The sequence below is a fragment of the Pantherophis guttatus genome, chromosome 5 (genome assembly GCF_059756535.1).
Source record: "Pantherophis guttatus breed Tessera chromosome 5, ASM5975653v1, whole genome shotgun sequence".
NCBI lineage: Eukaryota > Metazoa > Chordata > Lepidosauria > Squamata > Colubridae > Pantherophis > Pantherophis guttatus.
Genome location: NC_142067.1, coordinates 56,702,336 through 56,725,709, shown reverse-complemented (window position 1 = coordinate 56,725,709; position 23,374 = coordinate 56,702,336). Strand labels below are relative to the sequence as shown.

General features: G+C 37.7%; 1 protein-coding gene and 1 long non-coding RNA gene across 3 annotated transcripts in view; one reads left to right on the top strand and one right to left on the bottom strand.

Annotated features, from left to right (window-relative positions):
* Nucleotides 1–7,379: 7,379 nt before the first annotated feature.
* Nucleotides 7,380–23,374, bottom strand: part of UMODL1 (uromodulin like 1) — a 46,034-nt gene continuing 30,039 nt past the window's right edge. The window contains exons 14-22 of one of the 2 annotated variants that reach the window (XM_034423948.3): nucleotides 18,077–18,290; nucleotides 17,610–17,747; nucleotides 15,094–15,542; nucleotides 14,394–14,536; nucleotides 13,220–13,456; nucleotides 12,005–12,164; nucleotides 11,047–11,143; nucleotides 8,308–8,499; nucleotides 7,380–7,776 (exon numbers count right to left, since the gene is read on the bottom strand). In XM_034423948.3, the coding sequence (XP_034279839.2) occupies nucleotides 8,315–8,499; nucleotides 11,047–11,143; nucleotides 12,005–12,164; nucleotides 13,220–13,456; nucleotides 14,394–14,536; nucleotides 15,094–15,542; nucleotides 17,610–17,747; nucleotides 18,077–18,290 (1,623 nt within the window). In that variant the 3' untranslated portion in view covers nucleotides 7,380–7,776; nucleotides 8,308–8,314. The remainder of the gene's footprint in view (nucleotides 7,777–8,307; nucleotides 8,500–11,046; nucleotides 11,144–12,004; nucleotides 12,165–13,219; nucleotides 13,457–14,393; nucleotides 14,537–15,093; nucleotides 15,543–17,609; nucleotides 17,748–18,076; nucleotides 18,291–23,374) is intronic. The other variant, XR_015734480.1, reaches the window with a different exon arrangement.
* LOC117669466 (uncharacterized) lies at nucleotides 12,554–15,176 on the top strand. Its single transcript, XR_004592450.3, has 3 exons — nucleotides 12,554–12,639; nucleotides 13,798–13,858; nucleotides 15,108–15,176. It is a non-coding gene; the product is annotated as an uncharacterized LOC117669466 (long non-coding RNA).

The following is a 23,374-nucleotide window of genomic DNA, read 5'->3' as shown; positions in this document are numbered from 1 at the left end:
TGTTATTATTCAGTATTATACATTGCATTACATAGTTTTTGAACCAATCTAACAGTATTTTCATGGTTTAAAAAAAGGATAATTCAGGCAAGCTGTTCCACTGGTTAATTGTCCTCACTGTTAGGAAGTTTCTCCTTAATTCCAGGTTGCTTCTCTCCTTGATTAGTTTCCATCCATTTTTTTTTCTTGTCCTGCATTCTTGTGCTTTGGAAAATAAGTTGAAACCCCCCCTTTCTTTGTCTATTTTATGTATGTGGGCAATTTGCATATTCCTTTGGATAATATTGTCTGTTTCCAGATGAACCATGTGTTGTACAATGTTAAAGGTTCATCATGGCAATTTCCTGGAACTGAATATAACTATTATTCTTTAGATCAACCAAGTGTTATTTCTCTTGTGTTCATTTGTCTTTGAATGGTGATAATAATTTAAAACAGAAAAACAAAATAATGATTAAATACTTTCTATAGAGAAGATCCAGTTTCAAAGAAGAAGTGCTGGTGTATATAATGCAAGACAGATAAACAGCTATTTATCCATTAAGAGGCAGTTCCTATATTGCTATAATCTTGAATAATTCATTTTTGCCTAACACCTGAAAGAATTATTGACATTGAAAGGAGACATAACTGTTCCATTGTAGATAGATCTGATTCATGTTAAAAGAGATTACTTCTATCTTCACCGTAAAACCCATAATTTCTAAAGAATGAATATGCATATCTAATATTTCAGAATCAACATGAGTTACAACTTTTTTCACTGAAGGCCTCATTTGGACAAACATGTCAGAAGTTAGCGGTTTAGACTATTCAACTCATTCACACTATTTTTGTCTTTCTTGTATACATAGAACTATGCACCATTACCTCAATATCTGTAATACTCAGATATCACTCATACTAGATATGCTAGCCCAAATACTATTAAGCCAATCTTAGAGAAATAGAGGAAAATAGAATCTTTAATAAATCTATTAAACTAGTTTTCAATAAATGTTTCAAGATCCATCTATTATCTATCACCTATGCCAAATGTTGATGTTTGCAGATGTAAACATAGTATCACCCCAAATTTACGTTGAAACTTCTATTGTGTCTGTTTAGGATTAAGCTAAAATAGATGTCGTCATTGCATTGATCAACTGAAGAATTCTCCCAGATCTTTTGTCTGTACTTACAGTATTTCAAACAATCATTATATTTACCTCATTCATGCTATTTACCTCATTCATGCTATTTTTGTGTTTCTTGCACACAGAGTACTATGCATCCCACTATTATGTCACTATCTATAATATTCAGATATCACCCATACTTGGTATGCTAGCCCAAATACCATTGTCAGCTATAAGCCAATCTTACAGAAATAGAGGAAAATAAAATCTTTAATCAATCCATTAAACTAATTTTCAATAAATGTTTCAAGTTCCATCTGATTATCTAACACCTATGCCAAATGATGATATTTGCAGAGGTAAACAGTATAAACAAATTTACACTGAATTTTTTGCTTATCTGATTAGGATTATGCTGATATGTGTAGTCACCACATTGATAATTCTCCCAGAACCTTTGGCAAACAATCCTTCTGTTGACATTATATTGCACCTTGGACATTAAAAGCTGGTAGGTTCAATTTGAGCAGCCTCTCTTGCTTTGACCTAATTTGCTAAAGAGATTTGCAAGGCAGGAAGTACTTGGTCCTATTTGCCAAGGCAAAGAAGCAATGCAATTTGGTTCACTGAAGCTCTTCATATTGCCCTGAAACCTCTATATGTCACTTGCCAAAATTTTTGGCTTCTCATAAATGCTTGCCAAAATTGGAGTAAGGGTATTGAAAGATATGAAAGGCTCATCCTGCTTCAGGAAATTCACAAAGCTTGACCATATTGAATAGTTCCCAGTATGAACTATTCTTACCAAGTAGCTATACCAACTCTCCTGGGACTCCATACCCCTTAAAAAAAAAAAATCCTGCACAACAGAGGTAATAAATCTATACAACTCCAGAATAGCCAATCAGTTTTGATTCTTCTGAATCTACTCCAGAAGTCAAACTTTGCCAATGTGCCTGTCCAGGCTGGCACTGTACTGAGGTCAGTATTGAAGCATCTCTCATCAGTTCCTGGTTGCTTCCTGCTCTGATTGTGAAGTTCTGTGCAAACAGTGAGGAAAACTGAATTGAATGCAATGGAATGTGTTCAGCAATTCCATTAGACAATGTGTATTTCCTTCTCATGTAGATTGAAATGACATCTAGTAATGTAAGATGAACACAATCATTTAATACCCTAACAAAAAATTGCAGAGCCTAACAACAACAAAAAAAAAAAAACTAACAGAAAGATGGATTAACAAGTTTATCCTCTGTAGGTCTGTGCCATTAATAATGATGTTTAATTAATCTTCAAAAAATCAATGTTGCAAAAAATAATTGAGCCCTAAGAAATGGCTAATAAAAATTGGCTTTGGCAAACTTCTAAGCAAAAAGAAGATATTTTCAGTAACCCAATTTTATATTGCTAAACTCACAATCCTTTTACTAAATTTCTTTGGGATTGAAATAGGAAATATAAAGCCAGACATGTGGCTGGGATTAAGTTTTTGCTGATATAAGATAGATAGATAGATAGATGGATTGATGAATAGATGGATGATAGGTAGACAGATGACACAAGAAGTAGATGATGATGATAGATAGATAGATATAGAAAAGAAAGAAAGAAATAGAAAGACAGACAGGGAGACAGAAAGAAAGAAAGAGAAAGAAAGAAAGAAGAAAGAGAGAAAGAAAGAAAGAAAAAGAAAGAAAGAAAGAAAGAAAATGAGTCGATATGCTACTTTCTTTTTTCTTTCTATTTTCTTCCCCTCGGTTCTCTTTTATTAAAGAAATAGATACATTTTTTATAAAAAAAATTCTTACAATATCTAAAAGTCAATTGATTGAAAACACTAGAAATGGAATACAAGTAGTCCTGGACTTATAACCACAACTGAGCCCAAAATATCTGCTGTTAAGTGAGATATTTGTTAAGTGAGTTTTGCCCCATTTTATGACCTTTGACTCAGTTGTTAAGTGAATCACTGCAGTTGATAAATTAGCAATTTGGTTGTCAAGTAAATCTGGCTTCCCCATTGACTTTGCTTGACAGAAAGTCGCAAAAGATGATCACATGACTTGGGAACACAGCAACTATCATAAATATGAACCAGTTGCCCAGCTTCTGAATTTTGATCATAAAATCATGGAGATGCTGCAAAGGTTGTAACTGTGAAAAATGATCATGTCACTTTTTTCAATGCCGTTATAATTTTGAACAGTCACTAAATGAACTGTTGTAAGTCGAGGACCACCTGTCTAGGGTTTTATATATTAAATGTTGACCTCCGTTTTGCTTAGATCTGTATTTCAAATGCACAGTTATGGAAATCACTCTAATTTTGGTCTGCATCAGGATAGTGTGCAAAATATTAGCCAATTTCACCAAAATATATTTTGAAAGAAAGCTTTGATAATTTTAAAAGTGAAATTATATTCCTCAAGATAACAGAGACCTGTTTTTTAGTCTTGCCTAAATATCTAAAATAATGCCTAATAGCCATTATTTAAATTTTTAAAAACAGTTTCTCAGACAACTTGAAATATCTTGGAATGACATAGGCAAGTCATAAAATGGTAAGCCATCATGTAAGTTGGCAAAGGAAACCTTATTTAAGAAGCGTTCGTTTACTTTTTGACAGTTATCTACTTGTATTATATTTTAAAAAATAAAGATTTATTTTAGAAGGAAACAAAATATAAGCAAAATACCAAGATACACCAAAATAACAAAATTATATGAAACATCCCTTAAGAGGAGATAAAAAAAAAGAAGAAATACAGTTTAATATAAATAAACAAAACAAAACTACTTTATCCCAAAGGTGCTTTTTCAAGAAGCAACCGGACTTTCGGGGTTTTCTTTGAAGTTTTGCTTTTCATCCAAGAAATTTCTTCAGCTCTGACTGGACGGTGGGGAATGGATTGATTTAAAGTCCTTTAAGACAACATTCTATACATTGGAGAAATATCAGAAAAGCTCAAGAGGATGTTCAGCCAACACAACATACGTGCACACTTTAAACCCAATAATACACTATGGCAGAAGCTTGTCCACCCCAAGGATAAAACACCCAGACACAAACTGAGCTACATGCAGAGGTGAGCTGCGAACCAGTAGTTAAGATTCTGTGCAGTTCGGCAAACTGGTAAATCCCACCATTGACTGGCCCCTGCTCGTTTTTTAGCCTGTTTTCCGGACCAAAAATGGCCTGAAAAACGGCCTGAAAAACAGCCAGAAAACAGCCTGAAAAAGGCCTGTTTTTTTGCCATTTTTTGGGTCATTTTTGGCCATGAAAATGACCCGAAAAACAGCCAAAAAAAAACGGCCAAAAAGGGGTGGGGCCAGCCAGCAGTGGGATTAGCCCCAACTGGCTGAATCCTATCTTTGCCTTTGAGGCAAATGGCCAGGAGGCGGGGCTGGGTGTAATGAGTGAAGTCATCCCCCCAGTCACATGACCAACTGGCCACTCCTACCAACCCAAAGAACCAGTTGTTAAGTTATTCAAGTTCAATCACAGCCAACTATAGACTATCAATTTAAATGAACTTTCATTTAATATTTGTATTGGCTGTTGGGATTTTCTGCAAGTGTCAACATATTCTTTCACACTTGTTTAGTTTGGCTAAAAATGCCGTTTTTTCATAGTCTAGAACACTTCTTAATATCCACTGAACACCCTGGATTTACTCCATGTCCTTAACTAATAATAGTTATATTATTATTCACAATATAGGCACAGTAATGTTTTTTCAAAAGCTGTTCCTTTATATAAGAAGGCAATTGATAGCTCATTATAATTTAACTCTATGGAAGTATATGTTTTTTCAAATTAAATCCTAAGTATTAAATGTGCCATGACTAAGTTTTTAGTTATATAATCTAGTGTTCCAATGGCCTAGTCTGGCTAGTAAAATGTGTGAATAAATATAAAAGAATATATCAAACATGTTTGTTGTACTTATTCCAGTAAAACCAAACAACTTTTTATCACTGTATGTCTGGTATTATGTATTAATGGCATTGTGTTGGATTAGATATTCCTTTCTGTCTTTTACAAAAAACATATTTTCAGCTCAAATAATTACAAACTTTTTTTTCAGTAAGCAAAATATTTTAGGCATAGAAAACATTGTAATAAATACAAAGTTTCCATATGTTGTGAGAGAAATAGTGCTCTATACAACCACACATTCTTCTCGTGAAACAAACTTTCTGCATAGTAAAATCATTGACCTTTAACTAGAGCCTATTTTATTGTCCCACAGAGTAACAGTTGATTCTGGTATAGATATTCTTCATAGTGTGCTTCATGTAACAACAATTCAGAATTATGACAGTGATGGAAATATATCTTCGTGACTAATCCTTGCATTTATGACCTTTACACTTCTGTAAAGCAAGGGAAAGCTGAAGTAAGACTTTAAGGACAGTTGTGATTTCACTTAGTGATAACTTCATTTAGAAACCAGCTTGCTGGTCTCAACTGTGGTCAGTAAACAAGGCCTACCTGTATTTCATAACACAATTCAAAAACTGATCTGTTGGATTAAATGTTCATGCTTCAAGTTGACTCAGCCTTCCATCCTTCCAAGGTCAGTAAAATGAGTCTAAGTGCTATTGCTATTTAATATTGGATACAAAAGTCAGAAATCATGCAAATAAATTTTGAGGGTCCAAAAAAGATAAAAATGTATATCTGGGACAATTTATAAAAGAGACATATTTAGGAAGTAAGAAAACCCCCCTTCACCCAAACCCCCCAAAAGCCATTAAGTGAGGGAAAAAGTAACATTAATAGAGGGAGTTCAAATGGCAGCACAAGAAATGTACATTTCTTTGAAATAAATAACTCTTGGTTGCTAATTGTTTTGAGCATTTTTTTAAAAATGGAAAGTTGAAAAAAGAATAATGATATTCTTTTCATACTCATCCTTTACCTAACCTCCACCAGTAAAAAATAAATGTAGATCAAGAATGTTTTTGACAGTGCTGGAACATAGAATATCAGATGTATCACAGTCTCTCAGCCCTATCTACCTCACAGGATTGTTGTTCTAATGAAAAATGGGAGAGAGATCAGTATGTATGCTGCCTCCTGTGCCTGTAAAAAAGGAAAGATATAAATCTAATGTACTGCAAGCAAAGAAGAATTCAGGAAAAGGTCTAAAATCCCATTTGGCATAAAAGAATCTCAGGTTTGAATAACTGAATAATATTTAAAATAAAAGACTGCAAATTAATTTACAAAATGTATTTATTAAAGTAGCAAACATAAAGGTAAGTGTATAGGCTTTGTATATCTAATTGAAGACTGAGGTTTCATTTGGCATATATTGAAAGCAAATTGTTCAGTTTCTCTTTCAGCTTTACCCATTTCACAAATCACCTACAGTAGCAGTAACATCCACTTAATTTTAATATGATATAGAAAGTCAAAAACAATAGCTATAAAAATAGTTCCTCTTTCCTATATGTTTATAAGACAAATAGCATTCTTTGGAATGAAGATTTATAATAAACATACCCAAAATTTAGCAGTTTCTAAAAGCATATCAGCAAATTTTCTGTATTTACTTTTAGCTCTTAGTCTGTCCAAATCAATCTATTTTACAGCAGCAATTTTACTTGCTACAATTACTGCAGTATTAAGCAGTGTACAATTTTTAAAAAGCTGTTCCTTTAGCAAAATTCTAGTAAATTTTGTAGACTCAAAAAACATCCAAAATAATTGAAGATCCAAGTATTATTGTATTACAATCGATTTATACTAGTGTTTTCTGGTTTCTTTCTTTCTCTCTCTCTCTCCCTTCCTTTCTTTGTCTCTCCCTTTTTTCTTTCTCTTCTTCATTTCAAAGACTTCCATTCTAACTATCCAAACAGAAATTGAATGAATAAGTTTTCTGCCAAGTAGATGTGTGAAGTTGAATGTTGGACTAAAAGCTATTGTAAGAATTAGAGATCTGCAGAAGCAACTTCATGGAAACATGAGTTTTAAGAGAGGGATACTTTCCATTGTATGTTTCATTCAGTATTTAAAAATTATGCTAAATATGAGGAAGATTATTATCAAAGAACATGTTCCACTTTTCTCCTGAAATGGCAGAAAAAGCAGAATCTCTTCATCACTTTTAATCCTATGTTAAGTTGGTTTTTCAGATCTTTTTGGAAACATATGTTCAGCTTCGGAATCCTTCTTTTCACAAACTTCTAGCATATTTCACTTATATTCTCTAAAATGTAGACCCCTGCATCAAAATGATGATTGTACAGTCACAGAATAAATATACATATTTATTCAGAATATACACACACAAACACACACACATATACATATACATACACATACACATACACATACATACACGCATGGGCACACACGCACAGAATTTATGCAATTGCTTGGATTACTTTCTTACATAGCTAAAAAATTTCTACCTTTTTAAAAGCAAGTGATATTAATTGTGGAACTGGGAGACAGAGCAAAAATAAATCCAATTACAAAATTACTGGTGAATGTTCTTCCCTCTTGAAATGATGCAAATGGTTTGGAATAGCAACATAAATCTGATAAGAAGTTCTCAGAGGCCCGATAATCTGAGTATCAGCTGCTTTGATTATGTCTTTCACCTCCAGCATTTCATGGACCAGTATATTTATAGAAAGATTCCAGCTAGAATGCCAAGAGAAAATAAGTGCATTTGTTGAGTGACAGGACATCACATTTGCAGTCCACTTATCATTATTCAATCTAGTTGTGCTATCGCTATTAGGTTAATGTAGGAGATGACCAGGCTGAGCCTGAGGGAGGGGTCAAATGTGTCACCAGTCATGAGTCCATTCACGCCCACAAGAGATCTAAGTCCAGCCCATCTTGAATTCCGTTGACTTTTATCTACCGCCAATTTTCCTTCATTGTTAGTAGTTCAGATTCATGTAGAGAGCATTAGCATACAATAAACATACATTCATTTAAACTGCCTGGACTCCTGATTTCCTGCATTTGTTATTTAGGCTGAGAATAAAGCCAGGACCATGGGCTCTAGTCAATTGCAAATCAAAAGAAGGACCAGACTCCTTGTTTTCCCTCAGCCATTTAATAGTAGCTATAAGCCTCTAAATAGTCACTTCAGTGGATTGGGGGGGGGGGCGGTTTAGGAAACTAGCTCTTGAGAAAAATAATTCACTAATTAGCAAAACTTACATGTATTTCAATCATGGAAGGCTCGGTAGTTAAAAAACTCAGTCCTCCTTTTGATGTCATAGGTCCCAGACTTGTGTTTGTATCGGCAGACTAAAAGTCCTGCTATTCCCAGTGCGAGAACAAGTACGCCAATAACAATGAGGACGATATAGCCTACTCTCATACCAGTTTTTTTCTCTTCCTTTAATCCAGCTGAAGCAAAAGAAATTGAAAAAAATTACCATTGCTATAAATTGAATGCTATTATATAAAATTTGATCAGATCATTATAATACTGCCTCACTGCAGGAGTGCAATCATATGCATGGAAATAAACTCATTACAAAGGATTTACTGTAATCTGTACAGTTTAGATAACTGTAGTTTATTTGTAATTTAGAATGATAAATGACACAGAGAAAATTGCAGTCTTAATAAATCTCATATTTTAGAAATATTCTATTTTCTTCTTGTTATGGTCAACAAAGCTGTATTTGTCAAGCTATAAAAAAACCCAAACAATTACAAAGTACATTATGAGGTGTTTTATGTCAAGTTAGACTAGCTTTGAAAGCCAGTTTGATGTAGTGGCTAAGGTATTACATAGACACCAGGAGACCATGAGTCTAGTCCTGTTTAGGCATAAAGTCTTCTGACCTTGGACTAGTCATTTTCTCTCAGCCTTAGGATAGAGGAAATGGAAAACTACTTCTGAAAAACTGCAGGGACTTGTCCAGGCAGTTTCTGAGAATCAGACACAATGGAATGGAATGGAATGGAATGGAATGGAATGGAATGGAATGGAATGGAATGGAAAGGAAAGGAAAGGAAAGGAAAGGAAAGGAAAGGAAAGGAAAGGAAAGGAAAGGAAAGGAAAAACCTAGCTACAAATAATTCCAGGGTAGTTTATTTTGATTGGCAAGAGCTCCCCTAGTTGCTAGGGGAAAGGAGATTTATTTATTTTATTCTACCACTCACGATACCAGAGATTGCCTATGTGGTGTTCTCCATGAATCTCATCTTCACTGCTAGAGTGATTCCAGTTTTTCTTTTGTATGTGTTCTGTATTTTGAAATGAGCTGCTGCTACTGCTGCTAAGAGAGCTAAAATGGACAGAGCCTCCCAGCAGAAAAACAAGAAAAGAAACTGTAACTTTAACCCTGAGATTGATAGAGGACAGGTAGCATCATGAGAGGTTGACTGTGGTGGGTGCCTAGAAGTAAAATATTCCCTACATACGATTATCTCTCTGTAGGATGTTGAAGAAGAATATGACTACCATATTTTGCTGTATTTCGATATATGCTTATTGTTGAAGCTGTATTCAGTTCTGCCATGATTTTAGATAGCAGAAAAATGAAAGAGCATTCATTAAGGACAGTGTAGCACACCGGGCAACTTAACAGCAGCTATATACTACTAAAACTCTTGTTTGTCTGTGTGTAACCTTTAACTGGTTGAAATGGTGCAGCACAGGGCAATCATTTTTCAACCAGGGTATTTCAAATGGGCTAACTCAGTGGTGGGATTCAGCCAGTTCGCACCACTTCGGGAGAACCGGTTGTTAACTTTCTGAGCAGTTTGGCAAACTGGTTGTTGGAAGAAATCATTAGGGCAGAGAACCAGTTGTTAAATTACTTGAATCCCACCACTGGGCTAACTTCAGAATACATCCATAATCCAGAATTGAAAATTCCCATAGAATTGACACTTGGCAAATTTTATAAAGAGCTTTACAATATAAAAGTGATTGTAAACATTTTATGACATAATAATACAAAGTGTCATAAAACATTTTTTTGTGGTCAACTCCTGATGTTTGGCTGTGCTATACAGTACAACACAGGTTATTTTCAAAGCAGATACATCTCTGAATATCTCCCTGAATTTTTAACAAGTTTTCCAGTGAAACAATACATTGATTTTAAGAGCTTTTCCAGGGAAGCAATACAATGAAGCTCTACCATTGTTGAAGGCATTGAGGAACCTGGTAAGGAAATATCTGTGAAATGATGATCCAATGTCACAGGTTGTCCAATTGTAGCTATGAATTCTACTAGATGACTCTCATCAGAGAGCTTGGGCAAGGAGAAAGTGATGTTCTTGTGTTATTAGTATCAGACCTCACTTGGTGATGTGTGCCCCCTACCCCAGATTTGGGATTAGGGAAGAAATTCATTTAGTCCACATTCAAATGCACATTTATTTACTTTCACATTTTTAGCCAACACATCAAATGAAACAGTAAATATTTAAAATTTATAGTTTAAATTTTACAATGCACCTCATCAGTAACAACAGACATAAATCCTAGGCAGAAATCTGGACTAAAAGACTTACATACATAAAAATTATGTTTAAAAAATCAGCATGGAAAATAATTTACAAAAACTGCACATACACAAAATCATAAAGAAAATTGACAGTTCTGAGAAATGTGCAAGATATTTAAACATTTTAATGGAAACTTTTAGAGTAATTATTATATTCAACTAACCAAATGTAACACATTTGAAGAAATGGAAACAAACCAAATTACCCGTATCCCAAACATAATGCATTCCCAATGATGAGGCATTAAGAAGAACTAAGGTGGTCAGATTTGCCCATTCCCATGCTAAGCTTTGTAGTAGAAAGGTTCTGGCTTCTCTTGGTTGGCTCCATGTACGGTTCCACTCACAGGGTGTCCATTTTCAATAATTCTGCACTCTCAACGTTAAATTGTTTACCTGGTGACTTCATACTGAAGCCCTGACTTACCTAGTGGTTTACCACTGAATTTACGAAGAGGACCCCAGGTTGCTTTGGGTGTAGCAATAATTTCACCTGATTTCCAAAAGCGGAAACCCTCACAATTCTGCAAGAATGAAATATATTTATGAAATCATTTTTTTTAGAATAAATGTGCTGTACGTTATGACTACTAAATAATAAACTTCTTAGAGATCCTTTAAAAACACTATTGCCATATAGTCAGATCACATATATAAGTCAAGTTATCAAGTTATAACTGAGAAGGCACTCTTAGATAGAATTTGGGGGGTCTAGTGTATCATAGGATATAGTAACTCCAACTGAGGTGACTTACATCTCTGAGACATCCTGTGCTTCCTTACATCAAAAGGAATAATATTCATGATCCTTTTCTACCTATAAATCTCCTTGCAGTCACAGACTTAGGATACAACCAAAAATGCTAAATTTCTCTATACCTACTATATATTCCCATAGAAGTCAGTAAATTCTAAAAACCACAGCCCTCTGTTTGCTTCAGTGACAGTATTCAAAGTACTTATAGCACTTTTAGCATTTTAAAACATTTATACGTAAATTTGTTTCTTATTTCAAATCTTATACGTAAGATTTGTTACTGAACAGAATTTCTGTGTTGCTGAGCGGAATTTCTGTTGGAGATGGAAGCTTATTTACATTAGAATCTTAAGATGATCTTATTGTAAGATCATTTAAGATTCTGTTGTAGATACGCACCAAAATGGAAATAAAAGCAAATAACATACAACATACACAGCACTTAATATTCTTTTTGATAACTGTTGCATTTCCAGTTTTTGTTGAAGAAAATTACAGATTAAGTTTATCTCTGAGCTCTATACTATTTTGTTTTCATTTCTGAAGTACCATATTCTGGGAAGAGATAAAACAATAGTTCTGTTTCTTTTAAAATCATTTTGTTTTCCAACTGAGCAAGACTCCTTACCGTTCTGCAGGTGCTTTTAGGCATTTCAACACAAATTTTGATTTTGCAATGTAAGTAAACCACTGAACCATTGACAAATGAAAAGATTTTCAGTTTAAATCGGGCTCGGTTGGATATCCCATTTGCAATCATTTTAGTATTTGTATTTGGAACTGGACAACTGAAAAAGAAAGCTCAATTAAACATTTAAAGAAGCATAGAATTTGATCTATATGGATTTACAGTTCTATTTATAATCAGACAAAAATGTGGTAATTTTCCAAAAAGAGAGTATCAAAGTATTGCTGTTCCATTTGCAGCTATTAAATGGCTGATAGTTCTAGTAATGATAGTAAAATATTTCACTAGTCTATAAATCTCTTCTGTTTCATAGAGATTTGATGACATCTAGGAGGGATATGCATCAACAAATTCAAATAAGTAAGTAAGTAAGTAAGTAAGTAAGTAAGTTAAATAGTAGCTTCATAATATTCTTTGAGCATACTTCACAATGTATACAATTGCCCGCTGGAGACTGAAGCCATTATTCTTCCTCCCCTTCTTATTGCAGAAGTAACCAACAAGCAGCTCCCCAAGTTGAGGTACTTCAACTCAGGCATTCAGCCATTGGCCATCTGTCATCTGTTTCCTGACAGGTACTCTCCTCCACCAACACATATAGAAAATTCCCTTGCTGCTACCTCTGCCAACTTCTCACAACAGTGAAGTTTATAAAAGCAAACCTGGCCACTGGTATAACATATACCTCCATTTAATTCACTGAAAGTCTGCAGACATGTATGTTAGAAAGAGGAATGGTTTTTCTCATCTATTTTCATTTCATTCCTACCCTAGCCCTACTTCTTCATGTCTTCGATTTGATTGCTAAAATTATCTATGTGGAATGATGGAACAGCTCAAGCACTAAAGCCAGAAACCAAAAATTCAGAATGCATTTATTCTGAAATGTTTCCCCATTTTATAAATATTATCTAAATAATTTCCATAACCAAGTAGATGAATATAATTAAAACAAATACCTAAGCAGCTAAGAGGCTAAAGCCAAGAAATAATAGCTTGTATTAACTAATAAATTGAAATGTAACCATTACAAAAAAGAGTAGATTTACATTGCTGGTGTTTCAACTTTATAAAAGCTGATATCATTCTATAAATTTTTGTGTTTATTATTCACAAGGTTTGTAATAACATCTTAATACATTGTGTATACTGTACCCGCCATGTATAAAATGAAATGCATGAGGATCCATTGAGTTATTGGTTGGGGTTGCCCAACATTGGCCAACAACCACCCTGAGTTTCTTGCTTCTTGTTTGAACTCCCACCTCAATCATTACATTATCGCTGCCAGAGATGCTGAAATTTGGCGGAATTGGAGAATTGCCAATCAACAATCGGATTTCTGTTAAGAAGTCTCCAGATCCATGTAAATCTTCAAAAATGGTATAAATTCTGAAAGGCAAGGAGCCATTGTTAACATTGGTAGACTAGTTTTGTAAACTATGTCCTGTGTCTGCACAGTAACAGCATTATTTTCACAAAAGAATAAAGTGGCTCCTTGTTCAGTTTTCAGCCAAGGAAATAGAAAGGATACCACTTTTTACTTGTGCAATATCTAGAAAAAAAATTAAACAGTTGCATAAATATTAAGAGTGTGAATAATTAAAATCAAAGATTGTTAGAATTTGATTACTATATCAGTGTCAACAAATTAAAAGCTTTTCGTTTTTTAAAATTCTATTTCACATTACTTTATTAGGACTATCTTATACTATTTTTACTCCTTTCTATAGGGAAATTTTTTAGAAAGACATAATTTGACTGCAAATATTCATAAAACCTGAAATATTTCATGTAAGTAAAGTTTACTCTGTCTTGCAAATAGCAATAGCAATAGCACTTAGATTTATATACCGCTTCATAGTGCTTTATAAGTGGTTTACAGAGTCAGCATATTACTCCCAACAATCTGAGTCCTATTTTACTGACCTTGGAAGAATGGAAGGCTGAGTCAGCCTTGAGCCTGGTGAGACTCAAATGACTGAACTGCTGGCAGTCGGCACATGGCAGTAAGCAGAATTAGCCTGTGGTACTGCATTCTAATTACTGTGCCACCATGGCTCTTTTAGTAATTGGAAATATAACCCTAAGCCTATAATTGCTCCCTATTGCTACTTCCAGACATTAAATGTAAGTAGTACATGAAAAGATAAAAATTGTAGTTGAGTTACCTGTATTTGGATACAGTGTCTAAAAGGAAGGTCAGCTCTGAATATCCCCCTCTCTTTTGCAGAAATTATCCTTTAAATTCTGTATTTTGGACTTCTGCAACAATTATTTGATGTCTAAAATAATGTAGTTGGTTCTTATCTCCTAAGAAGTTACTTACCCTTCTGAAGTATATCCAGATGAAGTTAAGAGATCGTTCTGAAAGATGCAGTGAATTTGACTTGAAATCTTTAAGTGGTGGATAATCCCATGGGAAGAATAATCATTGCGAAGAACAGTTCTTGCAATGGTGTGTGTGGTATTCTGTAAAAGAAATGCAACAGAGAAAGATATATTGAATTTGTATTTTTTTTTTTTTTTAGTTTAAAAGATAGCAAACAGGAGTGGGAAAAAGTAGATACGTGTAGGCTGGGCTATAAAGTAAGTAAAACAGTAAAATGAAGAACCATGCACGACCTGCTGATTATATAAGGATTGTATTCTATTCATTTAGTTGATCTATTCATAATTAGTTTATTTCAACTGAGGAATCTAATATGTAGAAGATCCCTGGAAAAAACAAGAATTACATTACAGTAACAGAAAAGCATGAGAAATACATTTCAGAAACAATTTGTTTAAATTGTGAATCAGCGCCCCAAATCCTGCCCTGCCATGTGGTCTTTATGGATAGCGCCTGCATAATTTATCGTTATTATCATCTTTTTTTCTAAGAAAAAACCTTATTAAGAAAGTGGAATGACATGTAATACTGTATTCAGCATTAATAATTCTAAAAACCTTATATTAATTATTCCAATTTACCTCTTCTTAATGTTTGATTAGAATTGATTTAATTTACTCTCGAGTAAAAGACTTACAGTTTGTATTTCAGTTTCACATTCGTTCCAATCTGTCTGAAGTACCACGTGACTAGAATTACTGGAGGTTACGTTGCAGCGTGGATTCCCTAGGTACAAGGAAGTTTCTGGGATAGATTTCTGGTGCAGAAAGTCCTTCTTAATGGAGATGACAATTTTTTCAAACTCACAGAGTACTTGAACTGCCTCCTTAATTGAACCAGCAGCAGAATTGTTAATCAAGGACAACTTCTGAGATAAATCATAAATGTTTGTTGTTTGATTTATATTTTTCTTATTAATTGTAGTGTTGGCAGTTTCATTCTCCAAGCTTCTGCCACTACTAATAGAAAAGTTATCCTTGGCAGATGAAGGCATGGGGTCTGAAGTATATGGATAGGTCAAGGGTAAAGCTGTGCTGCTCCATTCCTTTGGCCGTTCATCTCCAGAACTAAGGCTGGAAGAAAGTACTATAAAGTAGGGAAAAGATATTGAAAATTGCATTATACAACTCATTTTTCCCGCACAAAGAATTACAGTAAATTTTGAGATCTATCCTTCGAGAAGCCTTCCCATTTGGAAATCATTTGTATGCACTCCAAAACCACCCCTTCCCTCCTCTACTTTGCCCTTCCTATCTGCATAGCATTTTCAGCAGGCTTGTAGGTTTGGAGCTCACAGAGTGCATATTCAGCCAACTATTGCCCAGCCTGAGCTAGCTGAACACAGAGAATGCCAGCCAATGGATGCTCACTATCTCAGCTTCAAACTTGCCCAATCTGTAAATTAACAAAACACTGTCTTCTTTCATAAAATAATTTTCTTTTCCCAATCCCCCAATTTATTCAGAGTTCATGCATTTAGAAACATGTGTTTACATTTGTATGTTGGTCTACAAAATAACGGGAGCTTTACTGACAACTGTAAAAGAATCTTCATCTCTCAATGATGTCAGATCAACCTTGCAAGTGAAATCTGGTTTTCTAGCAAATTTTGAGAATGTTACATAACTGTAAAGTTTCATGCTGCATTTATGAGAGGTCCTTCCCAAGGTGGACAGAATAAAATTTGAAGTGAGGCAGATAAAGCACCCTACCCAACGAGAAAAAGAAATCACTTGAAATAGCAATAGACTTAGATTTATATGCTGCTTCAAAGTGCTTTACAGCCCTTTCTAAGTGGTTAACAGAGTCAGCATGTTTCCCCCAACAATCTGGGTCCTCATTTTACTGACCTCAGAAAGATGGACGGCTGAGTCAACCTTGAGCCGGTGAGAATCAAACTATTGAACTGCTGGCAGCAGGCAGTCAGCAGAACTAGCCTGCAGTACTGCATCCTAACCACTGTGCCACCACGGTTCTTATACCCAATCATTTCACTGGGATGTTTTTTACATGTTTCTAAAGTATTATTTTAATTACTTGAAAGGGATGAAGAAGTACAGTTTTTTTTTAAAAAAAAATAAATCTATTCGAGCTTCATTCAAGGAGGATACTTAATCAGCATTTTATATTATAGCAGTAAGATGTCTAATATTTTATCATTTACCATTTAATTACTTCGGTAGCATTGTTATAATGTTAGAAACTCTGCAGATCATTCTTGAAAAAGACTGCTGACTCTATTAATTCATATAATGACATGTACCTTAGGTTTATGTTTGCTTACAGTTTTCTTTGATAAAGGAATGAGTTGAACCCCTTCCAGGTTGGGAATAAATACAAGCATCCAATACAACCTCTGCTTTTTTAATTTGTTTCTTGTTGTGAAAAGAATCAGGACACAGGCCTAGTTTTGCTCAGCAGGCCAGCCCATCAAAACTCAGACAAAGCCTAACCTCCCCCTTCCCCCTCTCCTTCCTCCTCAAGAGAAACTGGGATCCTGTTTCAATGAAGGAAAGATTGGCTAGAAGATGGACTTACCATCCATCTGCAGCCCCCTCAACACTATTCAGTTCCTATGTCAGTTTTATCAAAGTACCAATGTACAAGAATTTTTAGCTTTACCATCATCTCAAAAAGTTTCCTTTATCAGTCAGCTACAACCGCCTTTTATTTTCCTGGGAAGGAGGATGACACTAAAGAAGAGTGCATCAGTCTCTAACCCAGCCTTCCCCAGTCTTAATCTGATGTGTGGATTTCAAGTTCTAGGATTCTCAGTAATAGCTTTTGTGGGTGGCATCCAATGTCTCCCAATGCCACCCACAATTTTTCTTCCCAAGAAGAGCCATATCAGGTTTAAAAGTAGCCTTAGTGATCAGTAGTGGAGGAGTACTTAAAGTAAAGTCAATACTTCATTAGAAAAGATTTGTGGCTACCTCAATATTGATAGGCAAATCAAGTTGAGGAAACTACAGGTGTTAGAATGGCCTTTTGCAGGGACAGGTTCAGATGACTGGACCTTGCCCACTCCATGAACAAGAGCTTCCGAGAGTGTATGAAATCCTTTGCATGGGGACCACAAGTTTGAAGTAACAATTCCATGGCAATGAGAATAACAGAGTTGGAAAAAAATGAAAATAAATATTGAAACCTTGCCTTCACAGTTTCTCCCAGGTCTCTCAGCATTTACACTGACAAATCCTTCTTTGCATTTGCATTCATAAGACCCATAAATATTGTAGCAGGATGCATTAGGAGAACAATCTGTTTCCTCTCTCTCACATTCATTGTTATCTGTTTTTTTAAAAATATAATAAAAGAGAGCAGTAATACATGAGTTTGTGATTATTGTTTAGCATGCTGGAATACTTTGATATTTCTATACTTAAAATGTCAGTACTTTTGTTCTTTTGAATGAACATCATTTTAATACCACACTACTTACTACAATTCATGATTAACTCACAAACTCCATGAGAAGTAAATACTGTATGCAAATATAATGACTGAAGTAAACATAATTAGAATATCATTTTGGAATTCCACTGCCCTTGGAGAATATTGGTCTGAGTTTTAACTGCTTATGAAATTAATCTATGAAATTAAAAGAAACTATTATTTACCGTATATGGAAAGACTGCTATTATCAACCTCGAAAAGGATGCTGTTTCGAAAAGCTTCAAGAAGAGACCCAGAAACATTCCTTGCATCCATGTCTATTGGAATCAGGAGGCTGAAGTTGACCACAATGCTTCCTGGGGTAATACTTACTATTGAAATGTTAATCATACCAGCATCCATTTTTTGAAGAATATTAGGAGGCAAAGATGTTCGGACCTGTTACCAAAACAGAGTCATGAATTTGTGTATGTATTTGTTCTGAGAATTATTTTGATTGCATGATTTGAAGGATGACATACAGATTTTTTTTAAATTATTTGTTTGTTTGTTTCCCACTTTTATATTTATGCAAATAACTCAAGGTGGCAAACATATCCACACACCTGCCTCCTCCTATTTTCCCCACAACAACAGCCTTGTGAGGTGAGTTGGGCTAAGAGAGTGCCTAGCCAAAGATCACCCAGCTGGCTTTCATGCCTAAGGTAGAACTAGAACTCACAGTTTCCTACTTTCTAGTCTGGTGCCTTAAAACACTTGACCAAACTGACTTACTTATTTACTTAATGGTTGAATAAAACCATATAGAACATTCAGAAGATGGGATGAAGTTGCATCCAACAAGATTTCTCAATAACCAACCAATGTCATTGAACTACCTTTCTAATTATTTAACTGAGGATAGCCATATGCATTCTTAAAAGCAAAATTAAGAAACTAACATATAGAGATAGTAGACTGCAGGTAGTCCTTGGTTTATGACCACAGATAAGCCCAAAATTTCTGTAGCTAAGCAAGACATTTGCTGTGAGTTTTTCCCCACTTTACAATCTTTCTTGCCAGAGTTGTTAAGTGAATCACTGCAGTTGTTAAATTAGTAACATGGTTGTTAAGTGATTCTAGCTTCCCCACTGACTTTGCTACTCGAAAGGTCACAAAAGGGGATCATGTGATCCCAGGACATTGCAACAGTTAAAAATATGAGTCAGTTGCCAAGCGTCTGAATTTTGATCAGGTGACCATGGGAATGTTACAATGGTTATAAGTGTGAAAAACGGCCATTAATCACTTTTTTTAGTGTTGTTGTAACTTTGAACAGTCACTAAATGAACTGTTGTAAATCAAGGACAGCCCATATTTCCATAAGAATATACTTACTTTGTTATTGCAAGTAATATGCAATTTAATTGCATATTCATAGTCTCAATCTGTGTTTTCTAAAGTTTCCTAAAGTAGTCCTAGGACACTTTGGTCTCCCAGGATCATCTCAAGCATCCTCAAAATAAAAATTATTTGCCAGTCTATGTGGAAAAATAATCTAAGACCCCATCAAATAATCATGAGAAGTGGTAGCAGCACCAAATGCATAATTTTAAATGAGGTAATGTTGGTAAACACAAGTAGTCCTTGACTTACAACAGTGACTGTTTAGTAATTGTTCAAAGTTACAATGGCAAAAAAGTGACCATTTTTCACACTTACAACCTTTGTTAGCAGCCCCAATGATCATGTGATCAAAATTCAGATGCTTGGCAGATTTATTTATTTATTTATTTATTTATTTATTTATTTATTTATTTATTTATTTATTTATTTATTTATTTATTTATTTATTTATTTATTTATTTATTTATTTATTTATTTATCTATCATATTTGTATACCGCCCTACTCCCGAAGGACTCAGGGCGGTGAACAGCCAAAATAAAATACAGAGACATACAAAAGTTAAAAAACCATTAAAAACAGATTAAATAATTTAGGCTCAAAAAACAAATTAAAAACATCCAGTTTATCTAAAAAACATTTAAAACCCAATTTAAAAGCCAATTTAAAAGGGAGAGTTAGGCCAGACCAGCCTGTTGGAATAAAAACGTTTTTAGGGCGCGGCGGAAGATGCGTAAGTCTTGGATCCTCCGTATCTCCGGGGGGAGCTCGTTCCAGATGACAGGTGCCCCCACAGAGAAGGCTCTCCCCCTGGGGGCCGCCAGTCGACATTGTTTGGCCGATGGCACCCTGAGGAACCCCTCTCTATGGGAGCGAACTGGTCGGTGAGAGGCTACTGTTGGCAGAAGGCGGTCTCGTAAGTACCCTGGTCCTGAGCCATGGAGCGCTCTAAAGGTGGTAACCAAAACCTTGAAGCGCACCCGGAAGACCACTGGGAGCCAGTGCAGCTCGCGCAGGAGGGGGGTCACATGGGAGCGCCACATCGCTCCCGTCACCACCCGCGCGGCCGCATTCTGGACCAATTGGAGACTCCGGGTGCTCCTCAAGGGGAGCCCCATGTAGAGAGCATTGCAATAATCCAGGCGTGAGGTGACAAGGGCGTGAGTGACCGTGCGTAACGAGTCCCGATCCAGAAAGGGACGCAACTGGCGAATCAGGCGAACCTGATAAAAAGTCCTCCTGGCCACGGCCACCATATGCTCTTCTAAAGACAGCCGCGAGTCCAGGAGGACGCCCAAGTTGCGAACCCCATCTGTGGGGGCCAACGACTCACCCCCAATAGTCAGAGATGGCGCCAACTGACTATATCGGGACGTCGGAAACCACAGCCACTCGGTCTTGGATGGGTTTATTTATTTATTTATTTATTATTCAAATTTCTATACCGCCCTTCTCCTTTCGGACTCAGGGCGGTGAACAGCCAAAATAAAAACATTTATACATAAATACGATTAAAAATAGATTTAAAATAATTAAATTTGGCCCATAGTTTAAAATTTATCAATTTAAAATCCATATCAAAATTTAAAACCAACCATAAAATCATAAAATCAAGAGAGACCGGCTAACTGAAAGAGATGAGTTTTTAGGGCCCGACGAAAGGTCCGGAGGCCGGAGATCACTCGTATCTCTGGGGGTAGATTGTTCCAAAGGGTAGGTGCCACCACAGAGAAGGCTCTCCTCCTGGGGGTCGCCAGCCGGCATTGTCTAGCCAACGGCACCCTGAGGAGGCCCTCTCTGTGGGAGCGAACTGGCCGGTGGGAGGCTATTGGTGGCAGAAGGTGGTCCTGTAAGTACCCTGGCCCTAAGCCATGGAGCGCTTTAAAGGTGATCACCAACACCTTGAAGCGCACCCGGAAGTCCACCGGAAGCCAATGCAGCTCGCGCAGGAGAGGAGTCACATGGGAGCGCCCAGTCGCTCCCATAATCCCCCGCGCGGCCGCATTCTGCACCAGTTGGAGCCTCTGGGTGTACCCCAAGGGGAGCCCCATGTAGAGAGCGTTACAATAGTCCAGACGAGAAGTGACGAGTGCTTGAGTGACTGTGCATAGGGAGTCCCGATCCAGAAAGGGGCGCAACTGGCGTATCAGGCGAACCTGATAGAAAGCCCCCCTGGCCACGGCCGTCATATGCCCTTCTAAGGACAGCCGTGCATCCAGGAGGACGCCCAAGTTGCGGGCCCTTTCCGTGGGGGCCAATGATTCACCCCCAATAACCAGTGATGGCATCAGCTGGCTATACCGGGATGCCGGCAGCCACAGCCACTCGGTCTTGGAAGGGTTGAGTCGAAGCCTGTTTCTCCCCATCCAGACCCGCATGGCCTCCAGGCACTGGGACATCACTTCCAAGGCATCGTTGGGATGGTCTGGGGTGGAGATGTACAGCTGAGTATCATCAGCGTACTGATGGAACTCCACCCCAAAACCACGGATGATCTCACCCAGCGGCTTCACATAAATGTTGAACAGGAGGGGCGAGAGGACCGACCCTTGTGGCACCCCACAAACAAGGTGCCTCGGGGTCGACCGCTGCCCCCCTGTCAACACGGATTGCGACCGGTCGGAGAGATAGGAGGAGAACCACCGCAAAACGGTGCCCCCCACTCCCAGTCCCTCCAGCCGGCGCAACATGATACCATGGTCGATGGTATCAAAAGCCGCTGAGAGGTCTAACAGGACCAGGATAGAGGAGTAACCCCTATCCCGAGCCCTCCAGAGATCATCCACCAACGCGACTAATGCCGTTTCCGTGCTGTACCCAGGTCTGAAACCGGACTGGAGCGGATCCAAATAGACAGCTTCATCCAGGTACTGTGGAAGCTGTCGCACCACCACACTCTCAACAACCTTCGCAATAAAGCGAAGGTTGGAGACTGGACGATAGTTAGCCAAAACAGCCGGATCCAGGGATGGCTTCTTGAGGAGAGGCCTCACCACCGCCTCTTTCAAGGCGGCCGGCAGGACACCCTCACTCAAAGAAGCGTTGATAATTCCCTGGAGCCAGCCTCGTGTAACCTCCCGGGAAGCCAGCACCAACCAGGAGGGACACGGGTCCAATAAACATGTGGTGGCGTTCAGCCGTCCCAAGATCCTGTCCACGTCCTCGGGAGCCACAGGATCGAACTCCTCCCAGATAACATTCTCAAGGCCTGCCTCAGTCATCTCGTCTGAACTAACCCAGTCAGTGGCCAAGTTTTCCCGAATCTGAGTTATTTTATCATCCAGATACTGTACAAAATCCTCAGCTCGGCCCTGCAAGGGGTCCTCCCGCGCTCCCAGATGGAGAAGGGAGCGGGTCACCCTGAACAGGGCGGCTGGGCGGTTATCTGATGACGCGATAAGAGCGGCAAAATAGCTAGATTTCGCCGCTTTTATCGCCACTAGGTAGGTCTTAATATGAGACCTTACCAGTGTCAAGTCGGATTCGGAACGACTGGCCCTCCAACCGCTCTCTAGGCGTCTTTTCCGGCGCTTCATCTCTCTCAGCTCCTCGGAGAACCAAGGAGCTAAGTGAGTTCGGTGCCGGGTCAGAGGCCGCAAAGGCACGACCCGGTCCAAAGCCCCGGCAGCCGCACTATCCCAGGCGGCCACCAGGTCATCAGCCGAGTCGTGAGCTAGAGTTTCAGGAAATGGCCCAAGCTCCATCTGGAACCTATCAGGATCCATCAGGCGCCTGGGGCGGAACCACCTGGTCGGCTCCGCCTCCCTGCGACGGGGTGCGGCGGTCAGGAAGTCAAGTCGAAGGAGCGAGTGGTCAGACCATGACAAGGGTTCAGTATCTATATCCCCTATATCAAGGCCACTCAACCACTGACCAGAGACAAAAACTAAGTCCAGAGTGTGTCCCCCCATGTGAGTAGGGCCGTGAATTACTTGGTCAGGTCCATGGCCGTCATGGAAGCCATGAACTCCCGAGCTACCTCAGAAGTTTCACCAATGGATGGCAAGTTGAAATCCCCCATGACCAGAAGTCTGGGGGTATCAGCCGCCACCTCGGCTATAACATTGAGGAGTTCAGGCAGGGTCGTCGCCACGTGGCAGGGAGCCAGGTACGTGATCAACAGACCCATCTGCACCC